Below are 25,340 nucleotides of genomic sequence, written 5' to 3'. Positions count from 1 at the left end.
GTTAGGAATGCACCTGGACAGCAAAGGATAGAACGAATCTAAAGACAGACATGGAGATAGGCTTTACTTCATATATTTCTTCCTGAGAATGTAGAATTTGTTATTATGCTTACGTCTAAACGACTTAAAATGGAACAGGAAAATATTATGGCAAATTATCTTTGCAAAGTACAGAATGCCTGGTGCAGCTGACATCGCTACTCTAATGTATAATTTGCAAATGTGAGCCTTGTAAACTGACCTTATTTAAAACAAGACCTATGCCTAATGGTTTATTTAAAATGCTGGGTACATGTGCCTAAAAAGTAAATGGACTTTGCTAAAACGGTGTTTTATGATATGGCATTCAGAAATAACTTTCCTAAATGGAAATGAAGCCTGAATGACTGAATAAGGCAACAGAAGAAACTTCGTGAAGAGTGAATGGGGGCGGGCGCCTGGGTGGCTCAGTGGGTTAAGCCACTGCCTTCGGCTCAGGTCATGATCTCAGGGTCCTGGGATCGAGTCCCGCATCGGGCTCTCTGCTCGGCAGGGAGCCTGCTTCCTCCTCTCTCTGCCTGCCTCTCTGCCTACTTGTGATCTCTGTCTGTCAAATAAATAAATAAAATCTTTAAAAAAAAAAAAAAAAAAAAGAGTGAATGGGGGGAAAAAACCTCACTGGATTATGAAAATTAAAAAAACAATTTGTTTAAATACACGAGGGTGTTATCTAGACCTGTTCTAAATCCAATGTAACATTATGGTTAGAGTATAGTTTTAACAAAAAAACCTAATCATTTTAATGCTGATATCCCAAACCATCTACTTTGATTCTACAATTAGCACTATGGAATTATATTACAGATAAATTACAGCCTAAAGCAAAGTGAATTTAACAGTATATTTATAAAATGTGACATCTGTAACAATGCTGACCATGAGGTAAGCAATCAAATTCATTATACTTAAAACATGATCAGTCCATAAATGAAAATCTGTAAGACTCTCCCTTCATCAACCTTGATGAAGGTGTATGAAAAAGGTGAAACAGATTTGTTTACAAAATCTTTCAATACTAGAATTCAACATCTCCTCTTAGGAAACGGAAGAAGTTAATTTAAGCAGAAGAAAAAGTATTTTATATATATAAAATGCACTGACTACTGTATCACTACTAAGTTTTTCCTTCAAAACATGGCCTCAGCCTGACGAATGAAATTTAAGTTAATGGATCTGTCATCCCTGAATTGCCATAAACAGATCCTTCAAGGAAGCTAATCTTATTTTGGAGGATGCATTCTATTCTTTCAGAGACTAACGTCATGAAAGACCACGAAGCCCACAAAATGCGCCATTTGTTAGGAAAACACCAGGCTGGAGGCCCAGTGCGGGAGCAGGCCAACAGACACCAGAAGGGCGCCCTCTAGTGGGGGAAATCATGAAACTAGCCCTTCAGTAAGTTCTTGGCAGAGAGGGTCAGTCAGATAAAGAATGAAATGAAACTTTCAGTTATGCAAAAGTTGTTGTTTGCCAGTGCTTTCATTTCCCTCTTTTTAAAAAATCTTGAGTAATATTTCTGAAGAAGGAAAACATCTAGATTATATATATGTCAGAATTAAATTATGGGTTTTAATTAGTCAATAGACTACATTTCTGATTTTGACTAGCTGAATTTATGTGATAAACTTATTAAATAAAGCCATATATTGTAAACACTAAACACAAGTATACCACAATGAAGAAAATAAATAAATAAAAAAATATCTCTCTCATTTTAAAATAAATATGATAAAAGCATTTTAGCACAGGATTCTGTCTGTGATTCTTAACAGAATCCATGGATTCTTTTTTTTTTTTTTTTTTTTTTTTGAATCCATGGATTCTGTTAAGTACTTTGGATATAAAAGACCACTGAACTTTTAGAAGTTTTTGAGCAATTACTATGACTAATAAATTTTCTGCAGTACTTTTTTTGAATTGTTGATACTGTCTTCTTTTCAGGAGAAACACGTCAACCATCCAGCTTGAAAACCCTAACTTTCAATCCAAAGTGTTCTCAATGTTAACTTCACCAATTCACCTATGTGGTTGTCTTCTGTCTACACGGGATCATAAACAAGATGCTGAATTCGAGTTCAACGTGGTCATTAATAGGGTTAAGCAAGCAACATTTGGGGGTCTGAAAATGCTCTCAAGATAAAAATTACAACAAAAATTTAAGTATTGTCTTTCTTTAACATTTCTCCTTGTAGGTTTTCTGGAAATAGATCCGCAGGGGTCTGCTCTGCTGGGCTGCAGAAAGCTGTCAGAGACAAGCTGCAGGAGGAAGGCCCGCATTACCCGTGCTGGCTGGACACATCATCTCCTCTCAAAAAAGCAGGTTCATTTTTAAAATGTTATTGTGTTACCCCTTAAGAATTAAGATGGCAATGATTTTTCCACCTACATCTTGCTGGACGTGTAATGGGCCCATCAATGTGTATTTGAGAATAAGGAATGAGGGGGGCAGGGCTCAGAGCGAGTCCCACTCTCAAACAAGAAGCCCCGAAAAACACCTCACCTTCGAGTAATTAACGTTCTGTGACTTTTTAAAGTTAGTACAATATGACTGGGGTGTTTTCCTGAAAAAGGAACAGGCATCTGTAAACAACCGGAAATTTGGCTGTTTCTGGAATGCTATTTACATAAATGTATCCCCATCATACTACTGGTGAAATTCAGACTAAACAGCTGATAAGGAATTTCTAACTTCTGGACGACCACGTATCTGCTTGCGTGTGGATTTTACTCTAAACTTGCATTTCCTCATCCGTCAACTCGGTTTCCTTTACGTCCTCTTGATCTGAAGTACTGGAGATGTCCTCATCCGTCTGGTCTCCAGAGAAATATAACATGAGTGCGTGCGTCTTGTGAGTTATGGTGACCGTGCAGGGCCCCTGGGCCCACGGCTCCCCATCCACCTGCATTGGCATCATGGAGCACTTCAAAATCAACTGGTTTTAGGGAACAAATAATTAGAACAAAGTCAATCCCCCAAAGTTTGGAAAGGTCTTCCTAAGTATTATTATCCACAATCCCTTAATGCTAGTTCTTGAACCTATTCAGATTCCTCAGCAATTGTTTAAGAGATTGTTTCTTCCACAGCTCCAGCCTCTCCACCCCCACCCCCCAACGCCCCCTGGTCACTCCCAGGCCTTAGTGGAGGCTGAGCCACAGGGCGGCCTATAAAGCACTGTTCAAGGGAAGCCGTAGCGGGCAGATCGATCTTCTACAGATCAGTGGCTTAGAAACGGACTTGGGGGGCGCCTGGGTGGCTCAGTGGGTTAAGCCACTGCCTTCGGCTCAGGTCATGATCTCAGGGTCCTGGGATCGAGTCCCGCGTCGGGCTCTCTGCTCAGCAGGGAGCCTGCTTCCTCCTCTCTCTCTCTGCCTGCCTCTCTGCCTACTTGTGATCTCTCTCTGTCAAATAAATAAATAAAATCTTTAAAAAAAAAAAAAAGAAACAGACTTGGACCAGTAGTCTCTGTACATATGAACCACAGAGCAACATCTCACCTACCCGCACTGTATGCGCCTGCCCTATTCGAAAAGGGTTTGCCAGCTTCACTTGGATCTGAGCACAGTGGAAAGAGCCATACACACCGACGACCTCCAGCAAACCATCGTCGTGTCTACAGGCGGGAAAAGGAAACATGGACTACATGAGGAAATGAAGGAAATCACCCCGTGAGGACGACTACGTTTTCACCGAGGCAGACAATCAACTGGTTAAATATTCGTATTAATGAGCTATGCAAAAGAGAAAACGGTGAAGAGAAAATATGAACGGTCTACAGAGAAGAAGGAACAGGCTGCTTTAAAGGAAACATGACATGCCACAAGTGACCACAAGCGTACCTACCTGGCTAGAGGGTAAGTCTCGTCTCCCATCCCTTCCCACAGTCTGCAGCCACCGCCCCAGTAGCCGATGTTCAGAACTATAATACCTTCCAGGTTGGGCAGTTCGACTCGCTCGCCGTCCAGCTCTAGCTTTAAAGAAATCCGAGCAGTTAGTTACCACGAGGCATGTGATTTCCAGACAGAGCCACTCAGGATTCACGCCCACGTCCGTCCACGCAGGATGGGAGATGCCCGTGTAAGAGACTACTGCCCACCCACCGCCCCCAAGGAATCTGCCTTCCTGTTCAGTGACTATAATATGTTAATTATAGCTTTTTTTTTTTTTAACCAAGGTAAAATGGCACAGTTTTTGTTAAATCTCAGTATCTTTTCCCAGCCTTTTCTGGTATGCTCTTGCAGTAGCACCCAACACTCTTTTCCTGTACTACTCCCTTCCTCGGCTTCTGGGAGCCGGACTGTCCTTCCCGGGTGCTCCTTCTCAGTCACTACCGAGAGCCCCCACTCCTGCCTCACGCCATGTCCTGGGCTCCTCGCTCTCCTCAGGTTGCAGCCTCTGGAGGAAAAACTCAGCCAACGCCACATCGTTACCCACCACCTCAGTGCTGACAGCTCTAGGCTGCTGGTCCGGGAGAGGACCCGGGCCAGATATGCGTGACCCACTGCCCACCAAACACTTCACACCGACCGCGGCCCCTGAAACTCCTCATCCCAGAGCAGTGCGACAGGCGCTTACAAAATGCAGATATGCCATCCTCTGATGACAGCCCTTCGGTGCTTGACTCGTGCTCAGGATGAAATCCCAGTTTACGGGCCAATACGGCCCCTCAGAGATTTGGCCTCAGCTCTCGCCACTTTCCGTCCCGCAAGCGATCCTCCAGCTTGAACTCACACAAATACACTGTGTTCTCTCTTACGTCTGGGTTGCTGCACATGCTCTTCTCAGCCGAGAACAATTCTCGATTCTCTTTTTTGGGATGGGGCAGCAAAGCAACGTTTGCTGAGTGACAGTTAAGTTTATTGAATGATAGAGTAAAAGAATTCCCAAAGAGGGTGGGGACCCAAGAGGGTCACCCAGCCTAGAACAATTTTCACCTCCTTTCGCACTTAGCTATTTCTTATTGAAATTTCAGATTCTCCCTTGTCGTGTCTTCCAGAGAGACTGGTGACAGTCACTTTCCCTAGACAATTTCCCCAGCCCCTGGGTTATGCATTGCTCTTACTTACTCTCCTAAGACCGAATACCTTCCTTACCATGTCGCCCCTCACACTGTACTGCAATGTGGCTTCAGCATCTTCTCACTGAGTTCACGGCACAGTGAACAGAGAACAGAGCGAGGGGTTTATCACAGCATTTCCAGCGCCTAAGATGGTGCCTGGCATTTGGTAGGTGGCTTCACAAATAATTTTTATATAAATAAAATATCAGACACACACAAAAATAAAGGGTTACACCATGTTTGCCTCACTCTACCAATGCTATCAGAGCCCAGGACAAAGGAAATATGATAAAGCGGAAGGGAACTGTTTTTATGGCAAACCGTGCTGTTCATCCCATGCCTCGGCTGCAGAGTCTGTGAGTTTGGTGTTCGCCTGCAGGCCACGGCCCTCCCTGGCCTACATATCCTCAAGCTCCTCACACTGCTTGCTCATTGTTCTCTCTTTTCCCAAGCTATCTGCCTGGCTCTTCCCCTCTGACTTAATTTACCAGTTCTAGGCTTCTCAGTATTGATATCTTTGTCAGTGCGGTCACCGTTATAGATTCTTTCTGGAAGCAAGCAAGGACTACGCGCAAGACTCTGCCATCTCGGATACTGCAGCATGAGCACTTGTTAGTATCCTACTTTTACTGCTCCTGCATCTTCACTCTGTTTTAGTACGTAAGACAGACACACCTCACAGCCATAACAGAAATTACACTCTTGTGTTTAAACCTCCTCTAGAGTTCCTGAAGAGTCAGGCACTGTGTAAGACTGCTTCGAGTGTGCCATCAAGTATGAAAGGAAGCTGTTCAGCATTAAACAGACTGGAGGTGGATGAACTTGGGATCAAGTCCCGGTTATATGTAAATCTGGGCCAATTATCTAATTCCACGATTTTCTCCTCTGCAGGATGGGAATGTAACAGTACCTGCCTTACAGGGTAGTGGTGACGATTTAGGGGGGCAATGTGTAGAAAGCACTTAATAAACTGCCTGGCACACAATAAATACTCCATGTATGTCAACAAAATATGTTAACAGAAAATTCAGCATTTTTGTTAAAAAAAAGTTGACAATCCAGAGATCACCTAAAACTTTAAAAGCTTACCTCAACTTTTTTATTCAAATCTTTACATTCTTGCACCAAACAGTCTTTGGTTCCATAGAATAAGTAAACAGCCTATGAGAAATAGACAGAAAAGGGGATATTAAAGCAACCTAAGCAGCTCTGGCAGCAACACAAAGATACTGTTAGCAAAGTTTCCCGACATGACCGTTGAGCCACATTTCCTTAGAGTGGACCAGATTCTCATGGGAAGAATAGGCACTATTACTTTTGAGCTGAATTAGCCCATTTTTCAGGGGGAATGTGAGATAGGAGTGGTTCATGCCAAAATGGTATATTCTCCCAGTTTATCCAAAAAGTTGCATTTTATAAAGAAATATACTAAACTTAAAAAAGTCTACCTTTTCCTAATAATTGGGATTACTTACTGAATACAGATCAATCTAGTGAACATTTTATAATTACTTTTGAGTACAGAAAGGTTGATGGAAGCACTGAGATGCTAATTACTAATCATACAAATAGCAACACTTCCTGCCTTAGTAGTAACTATATTAATAAGAGGGGACTCTGTTAATTTAAAATATCTGTAAAATAAGGGGTGCCTGGGTGGCTTAGTTGGTTAAGTGTCTGCCTTCAGCTCAGGTCATGATGCCAGGGTCCTGGGACTGAGCCCTGCATTGGGCTCCCTGGGAGCCTGCTTCACCCTCTCCTACTCCCTCCTGCTTGTGTTCCCTCTCTGACTGTGTCTCTGTCAAATAAGTAAATAAAACCTTAAAAAAAAACCTCTCTCTTTCTCTCTCTCTCTATATCCATTCATCCATCCATGAAATAAAACCAGGAGAAAAACTTTTGCATTTAATTTTCATATCCTGTTGCTCAATTATCAAAAGTCATTTAAAAAAAATCCCAGGGATGTTTGGGTGGCTCAGATGGTTAAGCATCTGCCTTTGGCTTAGGTCAGGATCCTAGGATCCTGGGATTGAGTCCCGAGTTGGGCTTCCTGCTCAGCCAGGAGTCTGTTCCTCCCTCTCTCTCTGCCTCTCCCACTGCTTGTGCTCTCTCTCTCGATACAAGATCTTTGAAAAAAAAAAAAAAAAATTCAAAATCAAACTTCCACCAAAGGAAATCACCTGTACTAGAAATCAGAGTCATGAACATAGTTAAAAGCCATGGTAAACAAACTGCTCCTTCTCTTACTTCATTTGCATTTTGAAGTTTTTTGAAGGCAAAGGAATCTTTTTTTTCCACTAATGACTTCAACAAAACTTTCTCCTGCCTAAATCCTTCTAGTTTTAGTTGCCATTTAAGTAAGATAAGCACTGCCACCTAAACAAAATATGCTGTTAAATATTCTCTGAATTATAAAAAGTTTGTCAGAGTTCTAAAATACTCTGAGAAAATATATTTCAGGATCTAATTTGACAGTCTTATACAAAACAGAGGAGGTACATGCTTCTATAAGTCAGTTCTATCTGAATCTACTTGAAAGAGTGCTAGATAGAATTAAACTATTGATTTTTACTGTACCTTCGGTGATAAGCAGGAAATGTTATTTTATCCAACACACCTTATTAAGAATTCTGCTAGAAAACAGAGAGGGTGCCTTCTCACGATGAGCATGAAAATTGAGAGCCATGAGAGCATCAGGTCCAATGGAAAAATAGTTGTTCATGGTGAATTCCTGTGGAAGGGGTAAGAGCAAGTAACACGATATACTTGTCTAAGTCTGTGACAAATGTCAAATATGTAAATCTCAGTCTTTATGATTCTTTGTGAAAATTTAGTACTTTCTGCATTTTTCACTTATAGCTGATGCTATCCAGTGAAGTTTCCAGAAATAAAGCTTCAGTTCAAAAACCGCTAACAATCCATATGAATTTCACTTTGCTGTTCTGGTTAATATGCTATACCACCTCAGATCTTAGCATCATGTCCCCATCCCCCACCCCCCCGCCCACCGGCTCTACTATGGATCCAGGCTCTGCATGCCTGTGTTCCCCTCACATGTGCCTTGTACTTTCACTGCAACTTGCAGGGTCCCCACTTCATCTATTTCCCACCCTGCATGGACCCCCTGTCTCCATCTCCAGCTGTCTTGCTCCTAAGCTCTAAGCCTGCATTTCCAACTCCTGTCCAATGTGCCACAGCCTCGAGGTCAAGATGCCCCAAATCAAACTCCTTTTCCTCTTAAACATGAAACGCTTTTTCTTATTTTAAAGTCATTTCCATATACCCAGACAAAACAACCAGAAATATGGTATAACATGTATCTTCTCTCTTCCCCTAATACTGATCAGCTGCCAGGTCTCCCTCAATTCCACCTCTAGAACGTCTCCTGATGGGCCTCCTGCAGAGAGGCCCCTTGTCAGGAGGCCCCTTGTTCTGCCCTTGTGCCAAGTTCCCAGGCTATTTTTGCTCCATCCCCAGAATATCTGCCAGAAAATACAGAGCTGCTGTCACTGCAGTAGTTGCTGCCCGGGATCTGCTTCCCCTAGGATCTACTTCCTCTGCTAGGAGTCTTCTGTTTCTTCTGTTGATCTAAATTATGTTTCCCTTGTAAGGACCACCTCACATGTCGCTTCCCCTTGAATCTCTCCTGCCTGATATGTTGGGGATGCACTGAGCACCCTTGCTGTTTCCCCCCACAAACCTCTTTTCAGTCTGACTTGGGGGCCAAGTGCTTGGGTTCCTCTTCTGCTCCATGATTGGCCCTTGAGGCAGTAAGCACCAGATCTCTGTACCCCAGCACCCTGCCAGCCCCATACAAAGGCCACTTCCTCATGGCTGAGAAGCTGCTTGCAACGGAGGCCTGAGACACATACCTTGGGTTTTCTTAAGTTGTAGTACCCTTTATTTGTTACTTGAACCTTCCATCTAAAAAAATGAAAAAAAAAAAGGTAATTACTACCAAATTAACTGCCAGTTAACTATAATTATTACCAGTCAAGTCTGGATGCCTGGAGATGAGGTTCTTCTATGAAAAGAACATTTGAAAAATTAAGCACATCTAAGCAACGATGCAAATTCTGAGGTAAGTCCTCAGCCTCACGGGTCCTTCAATCACAGCACAGTACAGCAACAAGATAAAAGGCCAGCACCCATGGATGAGTACAAGTAACACCATCTGTTTCCATTACACTGGAGAGCTACACAAGTCTTCATTTTAAACCAAACAATATTCCCAAAGCTCCAGAAATCCACCTTTTGGGGGATACCACTCACCTGTCTAGTTTAATTGTATCTGCTTCCATCACATTTCTTAAGACCTGTGCGACCGGGACCTCCCCGGCGTACCCCGTGCCCCAGCCCAGGGTGTTGGACAGATCGTTGCCTGTTCCCAGAGGCAAGACTGCGACCTGGGGAATGTACTTTTCTTGTCCCTAGAAAACGGGAGGTACAGGTTAGATTTTTCTCTTCAGACCACCTGTAGGCTCACAGTATATGGTCAAACACCTAGACTGAAGCAAAAAAGACAACAACGTAACAACTGCACGTTGTTTTGCTGAAGGTTACAGGAACTGTTTAATCATGAGATTCAAAATCAGCAATGTCTTCTAACATTCCTCTGCATAATACAAAACAGAACCCAAAGACCGCCTCTCAGAGCTGCTGCTGCGAGAGGCACATAGCCCTTCAAGACTGATACCTTAACCTTCATCTCGTCCACCGCGTCCAGGACCCAGCCCACCGTGCCGTCACCTCCACAGACGAGCACCCGGGCTGAGTGATAGGGAAGAAGAGTGCAAAGCTGCAGGGCTTTGATGGGGGGTGTTTTAGTTACATCAAAAACCTAGAAATGAAAGAAAAGGAAAAATTATTTCTATCCAGCATCAACCTCCACTCATGAGATGAGTACAGACACAGCAGGAGGACAGCCCCGGTTACCATGTGTCTCACAAGGCGCCAGACTATTGACGTTCCTTACAGCGCAGCCTGACACTGACCCTGTTTACAACGCGTGAGCCTCGTTCTGGTGACCCGGAAGCGGAGGCGTGGGAAAGTTAAGTGACTTGCCCGTGATTCCCCCAATAATTACGTGCTGACATACAAATTCAATCCTACAGTGTATCTATTATACAACACTGCCTTCTTCCTGTTCACAAGAAACCAGAATGTGCTAAGTTCATCTTTAACCAGTACTTCCTACTTTATACTGGATTCTTCACATCCATTACTAGTGCAATTGAGCGCACATTTCTGGAAAACGGTTTTCCAATATGCATAAAATGACATAAAGGTGCAAAGATCCTTCATAACTGTAATTCTGTAAATGATCTAGGAAAATATTTCAAAAACTGAAAACGTCTGTTTATAAAGGTGTTCAATGTGGCCTTATTTACCGTTGCATAGTCTTAGAGACAGACTCAACCTCCAATAGCAGGAGACTGGGTAAACATATCTGTTCAATTAATTATCTGCATAATTATATTTATAATTATCACATGTAATGTGATAATAATGTAATGTGAATGTCCATCACACCATGGACAAATATCCTTTAAAATAAAAAATACAAATTTTTAATCTGGATTATTACTGTAATGTTAATATGGAGATGCAGAGACAATGAACGGAAAGAACACAGACAAATGAAAACAACAGATGTATTTGTGTGGGGAAACTACAGGTGATTTTCTTTCCTTTTTATTATTTTTATAGTTTCCTTAAGTTGTACAATGTTGAAGGGGAAAAATACAAATTGGAAGGGAAAAAGTGAATGCCTTTCTGATCATTGCATGGGTTATTTATAAACATTTCTCAAAGCAGAAGCTACTACCATGTAAACTCAATGGTATGATCCTTTATTCTTATTTTTTTAATTGAGGTATGAGTCACATGTAACAAAATGCTTATTTAAAATCAGCCCATTTAAAATGAACAATTAAATGATTTTTAGTAAGTTTACTGAGTCGTGCATCCACCGCCACAATCCAGGTTAGAACATTATCCATGCTCCGAGAAGACCCCTTAGGGTCCGGGCGCCTCAGGCAGCCACTCCCCTCCTGTCTCTGGGCACCTGCCTTTTCTGGACAGGTCCTGTAAGTGAAGCCACACTCTCTAGGTCCTTGCACCTGGCCTCCTTCACCCAGCAGGTTTTTGAGGCTCACCCTTGGTAACATGTACGTATCAATACTATGTCCCTGCTTATCATGGAGTCATATTCCCTTGTGTGGGGACAAATTTGGTTTTATCAATTTGCTGGCCCATGGACAGCTGGGTTTTCTCCACTTTTTGACTATTATAAATATTACTGCCATGAACGTTTGCATTAAAGTCTTTGTGGGACACATGCTTTCACTTCTCTTGGGTTGGTGGCTAGAAATGGGATTGGCAGGTGGTATGGTGAATTTATGTTTAATTTTTTAAGAAATTACTGCACTGTTTTCTAAAGTGGCTACACCATTTTATATCCCCACCATCAGAGCACCTCTTTCTCCATATATTTGAATGGCTTGATATTTCTTAAATTCTTTCTATAATTGAAGGTCTACTGTTTTAAAACATTAACCACCATTACAATGAGGGAAAATGAAAAGCTAAACATGACAAAACTACCACAGAAGGAAACTTTTCTCTTTAGTTACCTGGACTGGGTTTAGGAGGATCCTAAATTCTCCCAGCAGCCCTTCTCCCATGTTAGTTCCACTACGAGAGTTGGCCAGGATGATTAATGGTGTCCAGTGCTTTCCAAGCTTAGAGGCTAGCTAAAAACATTAATGTGAGTGAAAAGGGTTTAATATCTCAAAGATGTTGAGGAATACCATTTTCATTTCCTGGTAACAATAGTGCTGTAAATTTGCTGGGAGAAGAACAATGATCCCAGTAAAATGAATACAATATGTAAATCAAAAGAATTCCCGGAATGGAAAGTGAACTCAGAGATGAATGATTTAACTTGCACTTAATTCTCTTCTCCATTATTCTACATAAGTCACTTGGTGATTCCTGGATACTTATGTAGGAAGAACTAATAAGGTAGCCCATTCTACTAATAACTCAAATTGTTAGCAAGTTTTAACTTAAATGGCGTTAAAAATGTCTTTCAGTAACTTTTCTTCATTGTTCTAATTTTGCTTCCTAAAGCTACCAGAAATAATTTTATTTGTTCTTCCATAGAATTTGTGCTCAAACACCTGAAGCATTAGATCTTTTATCAGTCTTATCTCCTAGGTGATCCATTTTAAGTTCTTTCAACTGTTCACAGAATGAACACAGATTTTCTCTGCTCTCTTACCTTGACTGTCCTCCTCTGGATGTATTTTTTTTTTTTTAAGATTTTATTTATTTATTTGACAGAGAGAGACACAGTGAGAGAGGAAACACAAGCAGGGGGAGGGAGAGAGGGAGAGAAAGAGCAGACTTCCCACCAAGCAGGGAGCCCAAAGCAGGACTTGATCCCAGGACCTAAGCCGAAGGCAGACACTTAACAATTGAGCCACCCAGGCAGCCCTCTGGATGTATTCTAATGTATTTCAGTTTTCAAGTTTTTTTTAAATTTTATTTTATTTATTTATTTGACAGAGATCATAAGTAGGCAGAGAAGCAGGCAGAGAGAGAGAGGAGGAAGCACGCTCCCTGCCCAGCAGAGAGCCCAATGTGGGGCTTGATCCCAGGACCCTGGGATCATGACCTGAGCTGAAGGCAGAGGCTTTAACCCACTGAGCCACCCAGGCACCCAAGTTTTTTTTCTTTTTTAATTAAAAAAATTTTAAAAGTGGGGTACTCAGATTCAAGAATCCAGATTTGCACAAAGGCCAAAGTTAAATGAAATTCATGTTCCTCTAACCTATCCATTTCTTTCTTTGCCCCTTCTCCTTGTGGATGTGAACATGAATGGAGATATTCCACAGTCTTACTTAGTGATTCTCATTCCTAAGGATCTCAGATTGAATTTAGATACATTAGGGGATTGTACATTTAAAAAATATGTATCATAGGGATGCCTAGGTGGCTCAGTGGGTTAAGCCTCTGCCTTTAGCTCAGGTCATGATCTCAGGGTCCTGGGATAAAGCCCCGCACTGGGCTCTCTGTTGGGCGGGGAGCCTGCTTCCCCCCCACCTCTGCCTGCCTCTCTGCCTATTTCTGATCTCTCTGTCAATTAAATAAATAAAATCTTTAAAAAATATACGTATCATAACATTAAACATAATGCTTTAAAATTTTTTTTAAAGATTTTTATTTATTTTGTGAGAGTGTGAGCATGGATGAGCTGGGGGCAGGGTGGAAGGGGAAGGGGATAAGCAGACTCTGCGCTGAGTGAGGGGCCCGGGCTCGATCTCATAACCCTGAGATCATGACCTAAGCCAAAACCAAGACTCAGATACTCAACTGACTGAGTCATCCATGTGCCCCGATGTTTTTTTTTTTTTTTTAAAGAAGGCTTAGTAGTATTACTTTTTTTTTTAAAGGTTTTATTTATTAGACAGAGAAAGATCACAAGTAGGCAGAGAGGCAGGCAGAGAGAGAGAGGAGGAAGCAGGCTCCCTGCTGAGCAGAGAGCCCGATGCGGGACTCAATCCCAGGACCCTGAGATCATGACCTGAGCCGAAGGCAGCGGCTTAACCCACTGAGCCACCCAGGCACCCAGCCCCGATGTTTTTAAATTTTAAAATGTCTTTTTCAACAATTGACAGAATGGGAGAATATATATGCAAATGACATATCAGATAAAGGACTAGTATCCAAAATCTATAACTTATCAAACTCAACACCCAAAGAACAAATAATCCAATCAAGAAATGGGCAGAGGACATGAACAGACATTTTGGCAAAGAAGACATCCAAATGGGCAACAGACACATGACAAAGTGCTCAACATCACTCGGCATCAGGGAAATATGAATCAAAACCACAATGAGACACCAATTCATGCCAGTCGGAATGGCTAAAATGAACAAGTCAGGAAAACAACAGGTGTAGGTGAGGATGCGAAGAAAGGGAAACCCTCCTACACTGTTGGTGGGAATGCAAGCTGGTGCAGCCACTCTGGAAAACAGCATGGAGGTTCCTCAAAAAGTTGAAAATAGAGCTAACCTACAACCCAGCAACTGCACTACTGGGTATTTACCCGAAAGATACAAACGTTGTAATCCAAAGGGGCACCTGCACCCAGATGTTTACAACAGCAATGTCCACAATAGCCAAACTGTGGAAAGAACCTAGACGTCCATCAACAGATGAATGAATAAAGAAGATGTGATACACACACACACACACACAGGAATATTATGTAGCCATAAAAACCCCCAAATCTTGCCATTTGCAACGATGTGAATGGAACTGGAGGGTATTATACTAAGTGAAATAAGTCAGTCAGAGAAAAACAACTATCACACGATCTCACTGATATGAGGAATTACAGAAACAAGACCAATGATCATAGGGGAAAGGAGGGAAAATGAAACAAGACAAAACCAGAGAGGGAGACAAAGACTCTTAATCTCAGGAAACAAACTGAGGGTTGCTGGTGGGGACGGGGGTGGGGGAATGGGATGGCTGGGTGATGGACCCTGGGAACGGTATGTGCTATGGTGAGTGCTATGAACTGTGTAGGACTTATGAATCACAGGCTGTACCCCTGAAACAATCCATATGTTAATTAAAAATAAAATAAAATGCCTTTTTCTTTAGTAGAATACTGACAAAGATGACATTTAAGATTTAAAATCCTAATTTGGAAAAGACACAAAATTTAATTTCAAAATAAAATAGTTCAATTCGGGCACCTGGGTGGTTTTTCAGTTAAGTGTCTGCCCGTAGCTCAGGTCATGATTCCAGGGTCTGGCATTAAGCCCTGAGTCAAGGGTCCTTGCTCAGCAGGGAGTCTGCTTCTTCCTCTCCCCCTGGCCCTCTGCTTCCTCAGATGTTCTCTCAAATAAATAAAATCTTAAAAAAAAATAGTTCAGTTATTTTGACATATTCAAGTAGGAAATACAGGCAAATTTTTATAGTTATTCCTTTTATAACAAAGACTGAGAGATTCATTTATATCAATTTCCAAATACACACATACTGCAAAGTGTCGCTGACACTTCAGTGTTCACAAATTGTTTGTAAGGAGTAGCTAATGCAAGGTAAACTTATCTCTGGGCACCCTTCATAAAGTTCCAAGTAGGAAAATTATGTTAGAACAGTGTGTGAGGAAAATCCATGTTTTCTTTTCATGGATAGTAATAATGAATTTCAAGGCTGGCTGTTTATGAGTCATCTGAAGACCTTAAAGGAATACAGATTCTCGGGACCTGCTCTAGACCCAATGACTCAAACCCAGTGAGGGAACCGCACTTGGGACTCTGCATTCTCAAAAAGCTCGCCAAGTGACTTAGATGCAGGCGGGGACTGGGAAACCGGTAAGAGGACATTTCCAATTTCCCTTTAGACTCTGAGGCACCTCCCTGAAAACTAAGCAGGGCTCTCCGGCCTGCTGTAAGGCTTCCTCCCTCAGTGCCCGGTACCTGTCGCACTCTGATTTAAACGGCTCTATGAAAACCAGTTACATAAGGAAAATAGAACTCTGATTACCAGTGCATAATCCGTTTTTTTGTCTTTACGCATCTGATTAATAGAGGTCAAATAACTTGGGGGGATGATGAGGTTTCTGAATTCTCCAAAATCACATTTTTCATTCTTCAGGCTACTTTTCATGCATTCATCATGTACTGTTTTCTGACACCAAATGCACCTGAGGGAAGGAAGAAACAAGGACAATAGTTAACTTTAAACCATAATTTTAATGATTTGTAAACAGATCATTCCTGTCAAAAAATTAATAGTAATCTCATCACCACTGGACATAAGATCTACCAAGTAAAAGATTTATAACTCTGCATAGTGAAAACAAACAATCAAGTCTGAACATACCTGGCACTGTAATCTAATAGTGGTTTTTAAAGTGTGCCCTAGGGCTCCCCAGAATCCTTTCAGGATGACTCTGAGGTTAAAATCACTTTAATAATAAGGGACTTCTATTGTATCCCTTTTTTATTTTATTTTTTTAAAGATTTTAATCATTTGTCAGAGAGAGAGAATGCACACAAGCAGAGGAGCAACAGAGGCAGAGGGAGAAGCAGGCACCCAGCTGAGCAGGGGGATTGATGCGCGGCTTGATCCCAGAACCCTGGGATCATGACCTGACCCGAAGGGAGATGCTTAACTGACTGAGCCACCCAAAGGTCCCAAGCTGTCCAACTCTTCATCTTAGCTCAGGTCTTGACCTCGGGGTTGTGAGTTCAAGTCCCACACTGGGCTCTGCATTGGACATGGAGCCTACTTAAAAAAAAAATAAATCACTTTAACAATAATTCTGAAATGCTATTCCATCTTCCTTCTCTCAAGAGTGTGCAGATCCAATGCAGAAGCAGACAAGAAAATCTAGGTGGACTCTAAACCAGAAAAGTCAAACTGTTGCTCCTCTCATTAAATTTTCATTACAGTATTTTGTTACATTACTTAAAAAAATATTAAAACAATTTCTCATTTTTTAAAAAAGATTTTATTTATTTATTTGACAGAGAGATCACAAGTAGGCAGAGAGGCAGGCAGAGAGAGAAAAGCAGGCTCTTGGCTTAGCAGAGAGCCCCATGCAGGGCTCGATCCCAGGACCCTGAGATCATGACCTAGGCTGAACTGAGCCAATTAAGCACCCCACAATTTCTCAGTTTAATGTGTAACATGGTAAATGCCAGTGGACATAATCCACATAAACAAAAGTGGGTCTGGAACACTGTTTCTGAATCTTAATTTAAAACCTCTATGACCATTTGTGAACACTCTATTAAATATAGCACAATAGTCCATTTCTTGTTGGCAGTTAATACAAAACTAGTCTATGCGTTTGCATTTGAAATACACACAGAAACATTTCCATTCAGATGTGCCTCTCTGGATGGGTGTGTGGGAACAAACAGGAGTAGAGCTGGAAAAGGTCCTGGGTTTCCATTATTAATCTGCTAAGAATTTAATCCACTCACAGACAAGACAGAGCTGACCCTACAGACAAAAGCAGGCCAACAGAAAATAATGGTTATAATTAAATGAATTAAGAGAAAAAAAAAAAAGAGGATAAAAGTCTTTCGCCCAAGGTCAACCCTTTTGGACTTCTATTTTAAGGTTGTTTTTTCCGGTGGATGTTCAGATTTGCCAAGTGATTACTGCTATAGACTCAGGAGTCCTCTTTACTGCTGAAAGAAGTGTTATCTGCAGGATCTGTTAGAAAACTGTAAAATAACTTACGTACGTTTTGTTAGTACTCGCTTTCAAACCAAGCCTGAGAAACCACAGCAAACTGCTTACTGCACCCCGACGCTCCCACCCCCACCTACCGCGTGCACCAGGCACTTGCAAACTGGGTACTGTTACTGAGAATAACCTGCAAGGGTCCCTCTGAATATTTCACACTGCTGTCCTCTGGGAAAAAAAGTAGGGCTGAGGGATGAGAAGAACATTTTCCCTTTTATTCTATATTCTTCTGTATTGCTGTACTACTTGTTTCTAAAAACCAGAATATATTGATAAGCTCCCTGTATAAACTTTTAAAATTGTATTTTAAATAATATGAATATATCAAAAAGACATAAAATAAAAATCATCCAAAGACAGTTCCTCTTAACTTTTGGATGCACCTCTCAGTTTTATTGTGCATATACGCTTGTGTTTCAGGAGAGATACGATGTAGATGGAGCGGAACAATACTTTTCTTTCCATGTTATCAGGAATATTGTCCTATGTCATTAAATATTTTAAGAAAAAATATGGTTTGTAAAGAACATATATAGTACATCACATGGATGTACTATAATGTATTCAACCTTAAAATATAAGACATTTAGATAATTTATTTTTCTAAGTATAAACAACATGATTAACAACCATAAACATAAATGAGATTATTTCTCTGGAATCCTCTAAACCAAGTTACTGACTCAAAGGGCATGCATTTTCCCAAGATTCTTTTCTTCAATAATTTTTCTGAGTATAGTGGACACATAATATGTACATTAATTTCAAAAATACAATAGTGACTGATATATGTCTGTCCAGTGTGCTTGTTGTCAATGGAGATGTTCATCATGGCTAATACTTGCTTATCCTGCACATTAGTATTTTAAATTTTTTGATAATTTGATAGAAAACTTTTTTTTGTTTTAATTTGGAGGTCTTTGATCACTAGGAGAAGCTGAATATTATTCTGTCTCTGTGAATTGATTCAGGTCCTATATTCATCTTTTACTAGCTTTTAACAACTGCATGCACTTTTTATTGATGTAGGATATCAACCTCTTTTCTGTCACATTTATTGCAAATTTGTTTCAGTTTTCTTTTAAGCTTACTTTTGAATGTCATTTTTTGATAGATCTCTATTTTCCCTTGTGGTTTATTTAAATGCTGTTATGCTTTGAAGTCCTTCACTATTTCCAAACTAGACACTCAGTTCTTATCTCTCTGTCATTAATTTGGTGCTTCTTCTGAGACAAGAGGTTCCACTGAGAATCTCATGAAAGTGTCCAGGTTTCTTGGAATCTTAGCCATCTGTGAACTAAGAGCCACTGCTTTAACCCACCTGCTGTTTATCTTGGTATATAGTGCAATATGAAGATTTCACTTTTCCCCCCAAAGAGGACCTGTCCTGGCATGATTCATAAAATAATCTTTTCTATCCCCGTTGATTTGGGACACCTTTATCATTTACTACATTCTCATAAATTTCACAAAGATTCTGTTACCTAAAATGATGGCTATTATCAGCCTTTGCTCTGTAAAGGTAGAGCTAAAATGCTTGCTAGCTGTGCAACATTATACTTTTCCTTACAAATTTCATATTCAAAATTGCGACTGGTCTCTTTATGTATTTGTAATAACTGTTTAACCTGACCTAGATTTCAAACCTAATGGGAAAATAAGACATTACTAATAATGTCTTGATATTTTAGTTTCAACAATCATGTCATTTTGATTAATTGCTTATATTTTTACTTTGCAAAATTTTAAACCCACACAGAAGTCAAAAGTATAGGGGCGCCTGGAGGTTCAGTGGGTTAAGCCTCTGTCTTTGGCTCAGGTCATGATCGCAGGGTCCTGGGATCGAGTACCCCGCATTGGGATCTCTGCTTGGCGGGAGTGCCTGCTTCCCCTCTCTCTCTAACTACTTGTGATCTATCAAATAAATAAATAAAAATCTTAAAAAAATATATATCAAAATTACCTTCACTCTGACTCTTAGTATTTTTCCCACAGTTGCTTTATCTTTCAATGTGAACTCATATATTGCTGAATCATTTGAAAGTATTACAGACATTATGAAATTTCACCTTTCAATACTTCAACAAGTATTTTCAAAATACAAGGATAGTCTCATTTTTAAAATGTTTTGCATTAGAATTTTTTTCCTACAGTAAACATAGGTAAGTCTACCACCTACATTTCAGCATTAATATCTTACTGTAATTGCTTTGTTACATTTCTATCCATCGATTAACCCACCTAATTTTTGGTGTATTTCAAGTAAACTGTAGATATCAGGATACTTCCTAAATGCCTCACCAAGCAGGCATATCATTACCTAGAGTTCATCATTTATTTATAGCTTTTTTTCTTTTGCTATAAAATTTACATGTGATGAAATGCTAATTAGTACATTTGCTGAGTTTTGACAAATGAACACTTTCATGTAACTAAAACCTTTATCAACATACAGAACATCACCATACTATATGCCATTCTTGTACAGGAGTATAACTTTTATTTTTTTAAAAAGAAGCTTTATAGGGACGCCTGGGTTGCTCAGTCAGTTAGGGTCTGCCTTCAGTTCAGGTCATCCCAGGGTCCAGGGATCGAGCCCTGCATCAGGCTCCCTGCTCTGCAGGTGTCTGCTTCTCCTCCCTCTACTTAAGCTCTCTCTTGCTATCTCGGTCACTCTCTCTCTGAAATAAAAAAAATCTTAAAAGAAAAATTAAAAAAAAAAAAAAAAAAAAAGAAGGGGCACCTGGGTGGCTCAGTAGTTAGGTATCTATCTGCCTTCGGCTCAGGTCATGACCCTGAGGTCCTAGGATCCAGCCTCCTGTTCTGCTCCCTGCTCAGTGGGGAGCCTGCTTCTTACTCTCCCACTCCCCCTGCTTGTGTTCCCTTTCTCAGTGCGTCTGTCAAATAAATAAATAAAATCTTTAAAAAAAAAAAAAGAGCTCTACAAGGGGAAAAAAGAAACTACTGGCAACAATGTTTATTATTTTTTGTAAAGCTACTTGTTGGCGGTAGCTCTCTTCTTTAGTTTGCTGCAGGAGGCGGAAGAACTATATGTAGGGTTGAGATGGTCATGTATATTTCCACAAAAACAGGGGTTGGCCAACTACAAATAATATGTCTCTCACCTGATTTTATGAATAAAGTTTTATTAGACCACAGCTACCCCCTTTCATTTATGCACCATCTAGGGCTGGTTTTGTACTATGATGGACAGTGAGTTAAGTGAGGATCTGCAAAGCCTAAAATACTTAGTTTTGGCTCTTTATAGAAAGTTTGCCCACCTCTACTCTAGAAGATGATCTGGTATCTTTCACTGTTTCAGATAATGAATAAAATGAATAAATACTTAACAAGAGAACACAGAAAGGTAAAGTTTAAGATCAAAGCCAAGACTAAAGTGGCCCAGCTCAAAGTCAGAAGCTTTGTTTCATTACTCAGTGTGTCTGGGGGTGGGGGTGGGGTGGGGGTAGGGGGGGTGGTTTGCAGTGAAGGGGAAGGGATAGGATGTAATGAAGAAAAGGTCTTATCAGTAAAAAGGCACCTTAAGTTTCTTTTTTTTTTCTTTTTTAAGATTTAACTTATTTATTTGACAGAGAGCCAGAGAGGGAATGCAAGCAGGGGGGAGTGGGAGAGGGAGAAACAGGTTTCCTGTTTAACAGGGAGCCCAATGCAGGGCTGGATCCCAGGATCCTGGAATCAAGACATGAGCCAAAGGCAGACAACTAATGACTGACCTACTCAGGCACCCCGCACCTTAAGTTTTCTTAACAACAGTTGAGGTTTTCTTAATAATACTATGAGGAACTAGGTTTAAAGAATGTAATGAATACTTCTAATACAATTCTCTATTTTAGTTAGAAGAAAGATAGGAAGAAGAAAACGAAGACCATGGAAAGGGTGTTAAGATACTAGGTGCAGAAACACATTACAGAGATTGGGGGCAGATGCGGGAATATATACGAGAAAAAAATCTACAGGGAATGTAGAATCTGGTACAGTGCCTGGGCACAAAATAAATGTTAACTATGTAAAAATAATGACCAAATGAGTATAAGTTAAAGGGCCTTTGTCACTTATTCTGCAGAGCTTAACTGAGCTGCAGGCTTTAAAATCAGTTATCACATGAATCTTAACAGTTCTCTTAAGTCTTGTACTTAGATCATGATATAGATATGGAAGAAGCCCTTGCCAGGGCTGGATAAAATCCAGAGAGGGACAGTCTGGCTTGTGTTTAAAGGTTCTAAATAGGTATTTATTTATTTTTCTGAAATATCTCATTCCTACAAAAGGTCATAGCAGACAGCAATCCTGCATAACATTATTGGCTAAAATAAATCAGAACACTGCAGAACATTCAGGACACTGTGCTCTTTTCTCCTGGGAATAATAAACACTTCCTAAATTATACAGAGATAATTTCTACCATGGGTGAGGGGTTCTAGTATGCTGGGAAGAAACTGCTCATTAACTGGTAAGAACAAGGAAAAGATCATCACATTCACTGTACACAAAGGGGAAGATACAACATTAAGGATGAAGGCTGATGTTGTAAAAAGTACATAAAAATAGCAGTCATCCCCCTACTTTAGAATTATCTGCAGGGCCTGCTAGAGAAACAACTGCTGGTTTCCAGACCAAGTTTCTGATTTAGTGGGTCTGGGGTGGAAGTAGGGTTGCCAGGAAAATAGAAGATGCTTGATTAAATTTCAATTTCAGATAAACAAATAATTTTTTGGCATAAGTCTGTCCCAAATATTGCAAATGATTTATTTTGTTCACTAATCTGGCAAACTAGAATTTGCATTTCTAACAAGTTTCCAAATGACGCTAATGCTGCTGGTCTAGGGAACCTACTTTGAGAACCACTGAAATACAAACCGTTATGTCATCATCGAGAAGGAAAAATTGGGGCCTGGGGGTGAGTAGAAGATCAGGTAAGGGTTCCTGGAGGAAAGGGCACCAGACCAGTCTCTAAGGATGCCTAGCAGCTAGCCAGGCGAGGAAAGTCTTGAGAAAGAGAAGGACAGAAGAAAGAGCCTGGTATTTTAAGGAAGGCATAGCCAGCTCGGCATTGCGGGCACATCAAGTTTAATGCCATTGGTAGCAGGTAAACCTGGAAGGGCAAGCAAGGTCTGGAGAGTGCATAATACCCTGGGTACCATGGAAAGCACTTGAAGTTTACACCGGAAGACCATCAGGGTAAGTGATGGGAGCAAGTGAAGGGGTTTACTCAGAGCAGGGACTAGGTCAGATATGCTTTTCTATTATTACTCAGGCAGAGGATCAGAGCACTAGGATTATCTGTTAAGGAGTATGTGAAGCAGTTAAGATATTTATGGAAGCCATTTTTATCTAATTCTGCAGACACAAAGAAGGGAAGGGAATAAGATGCAAGTATTGTCTCTTTCCAACTAATCCCAGTTTTTGTAAAGCTTACCTATAGAGAGAATTATGAAATTTACCTAAAGACGCTGGTAACCTAGTTCTCACTGATGCCAAAAGAACAACATCTAAATTCAAAAGATACCAAATAAAAATCAATGGTTATAAAACTCTGTATTTGTTCAAAATTTTTGAGTCTAAAGCTGATGTGTAAAACTGTTAAAAATAAGATTTAAAAATAGGTGTTGACCTAACAGTGCTCATGCTAAGTTAAAAAAAAAAAAAAAGATGGGGGGGATTTTGAAGTAAAATAAAAAATAAAGATAAAAAAGTAACTTGTCATCCAGTGTCAGCCTGCTATTTTAGTTTCTAAACACACTTAGGGGCCTTTCTGCTGGTCAGAAATAAAACTCATGACAATGAAGATGTCCAGACCTAAGGCTGAGCCAAAGGTAGGATGCCGGTATGCCTAACGCTATACTGGGGGTTAGAAATTCCAGACACAGGTCTATCTTACCACCAAGTAAAATTCTCTCAACTGTAAAATGAGAGCAGATGATCGCAGAAGCAGCTTCTCCTAATTACCAATCTTTAACAACAGCCAAAGGCGTCTTCCCCTATTTTCAGATAGTATTTAAGAACGTTAATGTTTCGTCTGGTGTCTGTTATTTAGAAGCCACTAAAATATTCTTAGCTTAACCAAAGACTCTGGTCTGAGATGCTACATGTCCTGGAAGGCCATCTGGCAAAAGCAGAGTCCCTCTAAGTGCTGTCTTTCACTATAGCACCAATACCTATATTCGAAAATAATGCCCCCAACGCCTCTAGGGAACCACACTCCCTTTCACTGCCCATTCATAATACCGCTGATCCTGAGGAGGATCAGTTTCCTGAGTCTGGGGGAAAGCTAATTTGTCCATACTTCCATTCTCCTTACTTAAAATGGAGATAATCAACAGGAACGAAAGCCAACACATAACACACAGTGACTATGAAGTGTGTAGCACTTAGAGACCTTGGGATCTAAGTGCCAAGTTTCATTACCCAAAAGGGCAGCCTGGCTGAGGAGTGGGGGCTGGATGTATCATCTGAGCAAATGACTACTGCAAAGCTGCCCTGCCTGTCCAATTCCAGGGACATTTATGGGCTTGCTTCCTTGAAGTGAGCAGTTTAGGCCATTTGCAGAGATCAAGGCAGGCCTCTCCGCCCACTCCACGACATCCTGACTCCAACGCCGCCATCTAGGGCACAAAGGGCTTACCTGGAATCGCAGAGCTTGGGCTGGCTGCCGCACTGCTGCTTGCAGACCACGCAGTAGCTGCACAGGGGCACGTTGCCCCGGATCCAGTGGTGGGGCATGGCGTCCAGGGCCCTGCCGTCACTCTTGAGCATGATCTCCTTGCACGGGAAGCGCTTGTCGGCCTTCTTGAGGCAGCCCTCGTCCACGCGCAGCCCGCAGCAGTCGCAGAAGGCGCCCAGCAGAATGTGCTGCGCGCACACGCAGCAGTAGGTGGGCTGGCTGAACAGGTCCGTGTCGCGCCAGCCGTGCTTGCTCTTGCGGAAGATGTCCCTGCGATGCAGCTGGCGGCGCGACCGCTGGAGGCTGCACCAGAAGGTGATGAACACGGGCAGCAGCACCGAGCACAGCGTCCACAGGACCAGGTGCCCGTCGGCAAACAGGCCCTCGTAGGGCGCCGGCCGCTTCTCCGTTTCCATCTCGTCCGAGGCCGATTTCTAACAGAGAAACAGGCGAGGTCCACCCGGGGCTCGCGGTTCCCCACCGCCCTCCGCCTTTCAGGGGACCCCGAGGGAGCCGTCCGCGCGGGTGGCCCCGCTGTCTCCCGGGGAGACGCGCGCGCCGCATCTCCCCCGCCGCTCGACCCCGGAGGCTCCCAACGAGCCGCGCCGAGGGGGCGGCACCCAGCGCGGTCACGCTCCGCCGAGCGCCCGGCACGGGAGAAACGAACTGGCGGCCCTCGGCGGGGAGACGACCGCGAAGCTCGGCGCCCTGAGCTCTGCGCGCGGTGGCGCACGTGGGCCGCGCGGCGCCGGCGGCGTCCGTGACCGTTAGCCCGGGGCCCGCACTCCGCGGCCGAGCGCGGCCTCCCGCAGGCCCCCACCCGCTCACCCCTCTCCCGAGGCCTCGCGACCGGCCTCCGCCCTCCCCTCGAGCCCTACCTGGCGCGGGCGGCGGCGCTGCTGCGGGGCCCAGGGCTGGGGCCGCCCTCGCGCCGCCGCGCTCACAAGCGCTTCTCCGGTGCCTGCCGGGGCGCCGACGCCAGCGAAGGGCGCCGCGAGCCGCACGCACGCCGAGCCCGGCGGCGCGACCGCGGGCGGGGGCGGGGCCTGCCGCGCGAGCCCCGGGGCGGGGCGGAGGTGTGAGGTGGGACGCGGGGGCTGATGGACCTCGGGGGGCGGGCCTTGGGGGGAAAGGGTGGAGCCGGGAGGAAGGAGCTGGGGAAGTGGGTGTGGCTTAGGGAGAACAGTGGGCGGAGTAACAGTAAGGTGGGGGCGGTAGAGAGGACGCGAGGTTGAACCGCGCTAGGCTGTAGCCTTGGAAGTTCTAGCATGAGT

The 25,340-nt window shown here is 42.4% G+C and overlaps 1 protein-coding gene across 3 annotated transcripts; it reads right to left on the bottom strand.

Annotated features, from left to right (window-relative positions):
* Positions 1-866: 866 nt before the first annotated feature.
* On the bottom strand, positions 867-25,120 carry DGKE (diacylglycerol kinase epsilon). 3 transcript variants are annotated; one of them, XM_004747351.3, is made up of 12 exons: positions 24,945-25,119; positions 24,028-24,500; positions 15,669-15,828; positions 11,732-11,851; positions 9,793-9,936; positions 9,369-9,526; positions 8,969-9,020; positions 7,714-7,827; positions 6,186-6,257; positions 3,881-4,008; positions 3,539-3,650; positions 867-2,972 (listed from the first exon to the last, which is right to left on the bottom strand). In XM_004747351.3, the coding sequence occupies exons 2-12, from the start codon at positions 24,480-24,482 to the stop codon at positions 2,769-2,771; spliced, it is 1,719 nt and encodes a 572-aa protein (XP_004747408.1). In that variant the 5' UTR covers positions 24,483-24,500; positions 24,945-25,119; the 3' UTR covers positions 867-2,768. The 3 variants fall into 3 exon arrangements, with proteins under 3 accessions (XP_004747408.1, XP_044925911.1, XP_044925912.1); XM_045069976.1 differs by lacking the exon at positions 11,732-11,851 and having other exon boundaries at positions 24,945-25,120; XM_045069977.1 differs by lacking the exon at positions 3,881-4,008.
* Between the last annotated feature and the right edge of the window lie 220 nt (positions 25,121-25,340).

The sequence above is a fragment of the Mustela putorius genome, unplaced genomic scaffold (genome assembly GCF_011764305.1).
Source record: "Mustela putorius furo isolate JIRA1106 unplaced genomic scaffold, ASM1176430v1.1 tig00003962_pilon_pilon_pilon, whole genome shotgun sequence".
NCBI lineage: Eukaryota > Metazoa > Chordata > Mammalia > Carnivora > Mustelidae > Mustela > Mustela putorius.
This window is presented reverse-complemented; position numbering and strand designations above follow the sequence as displayed.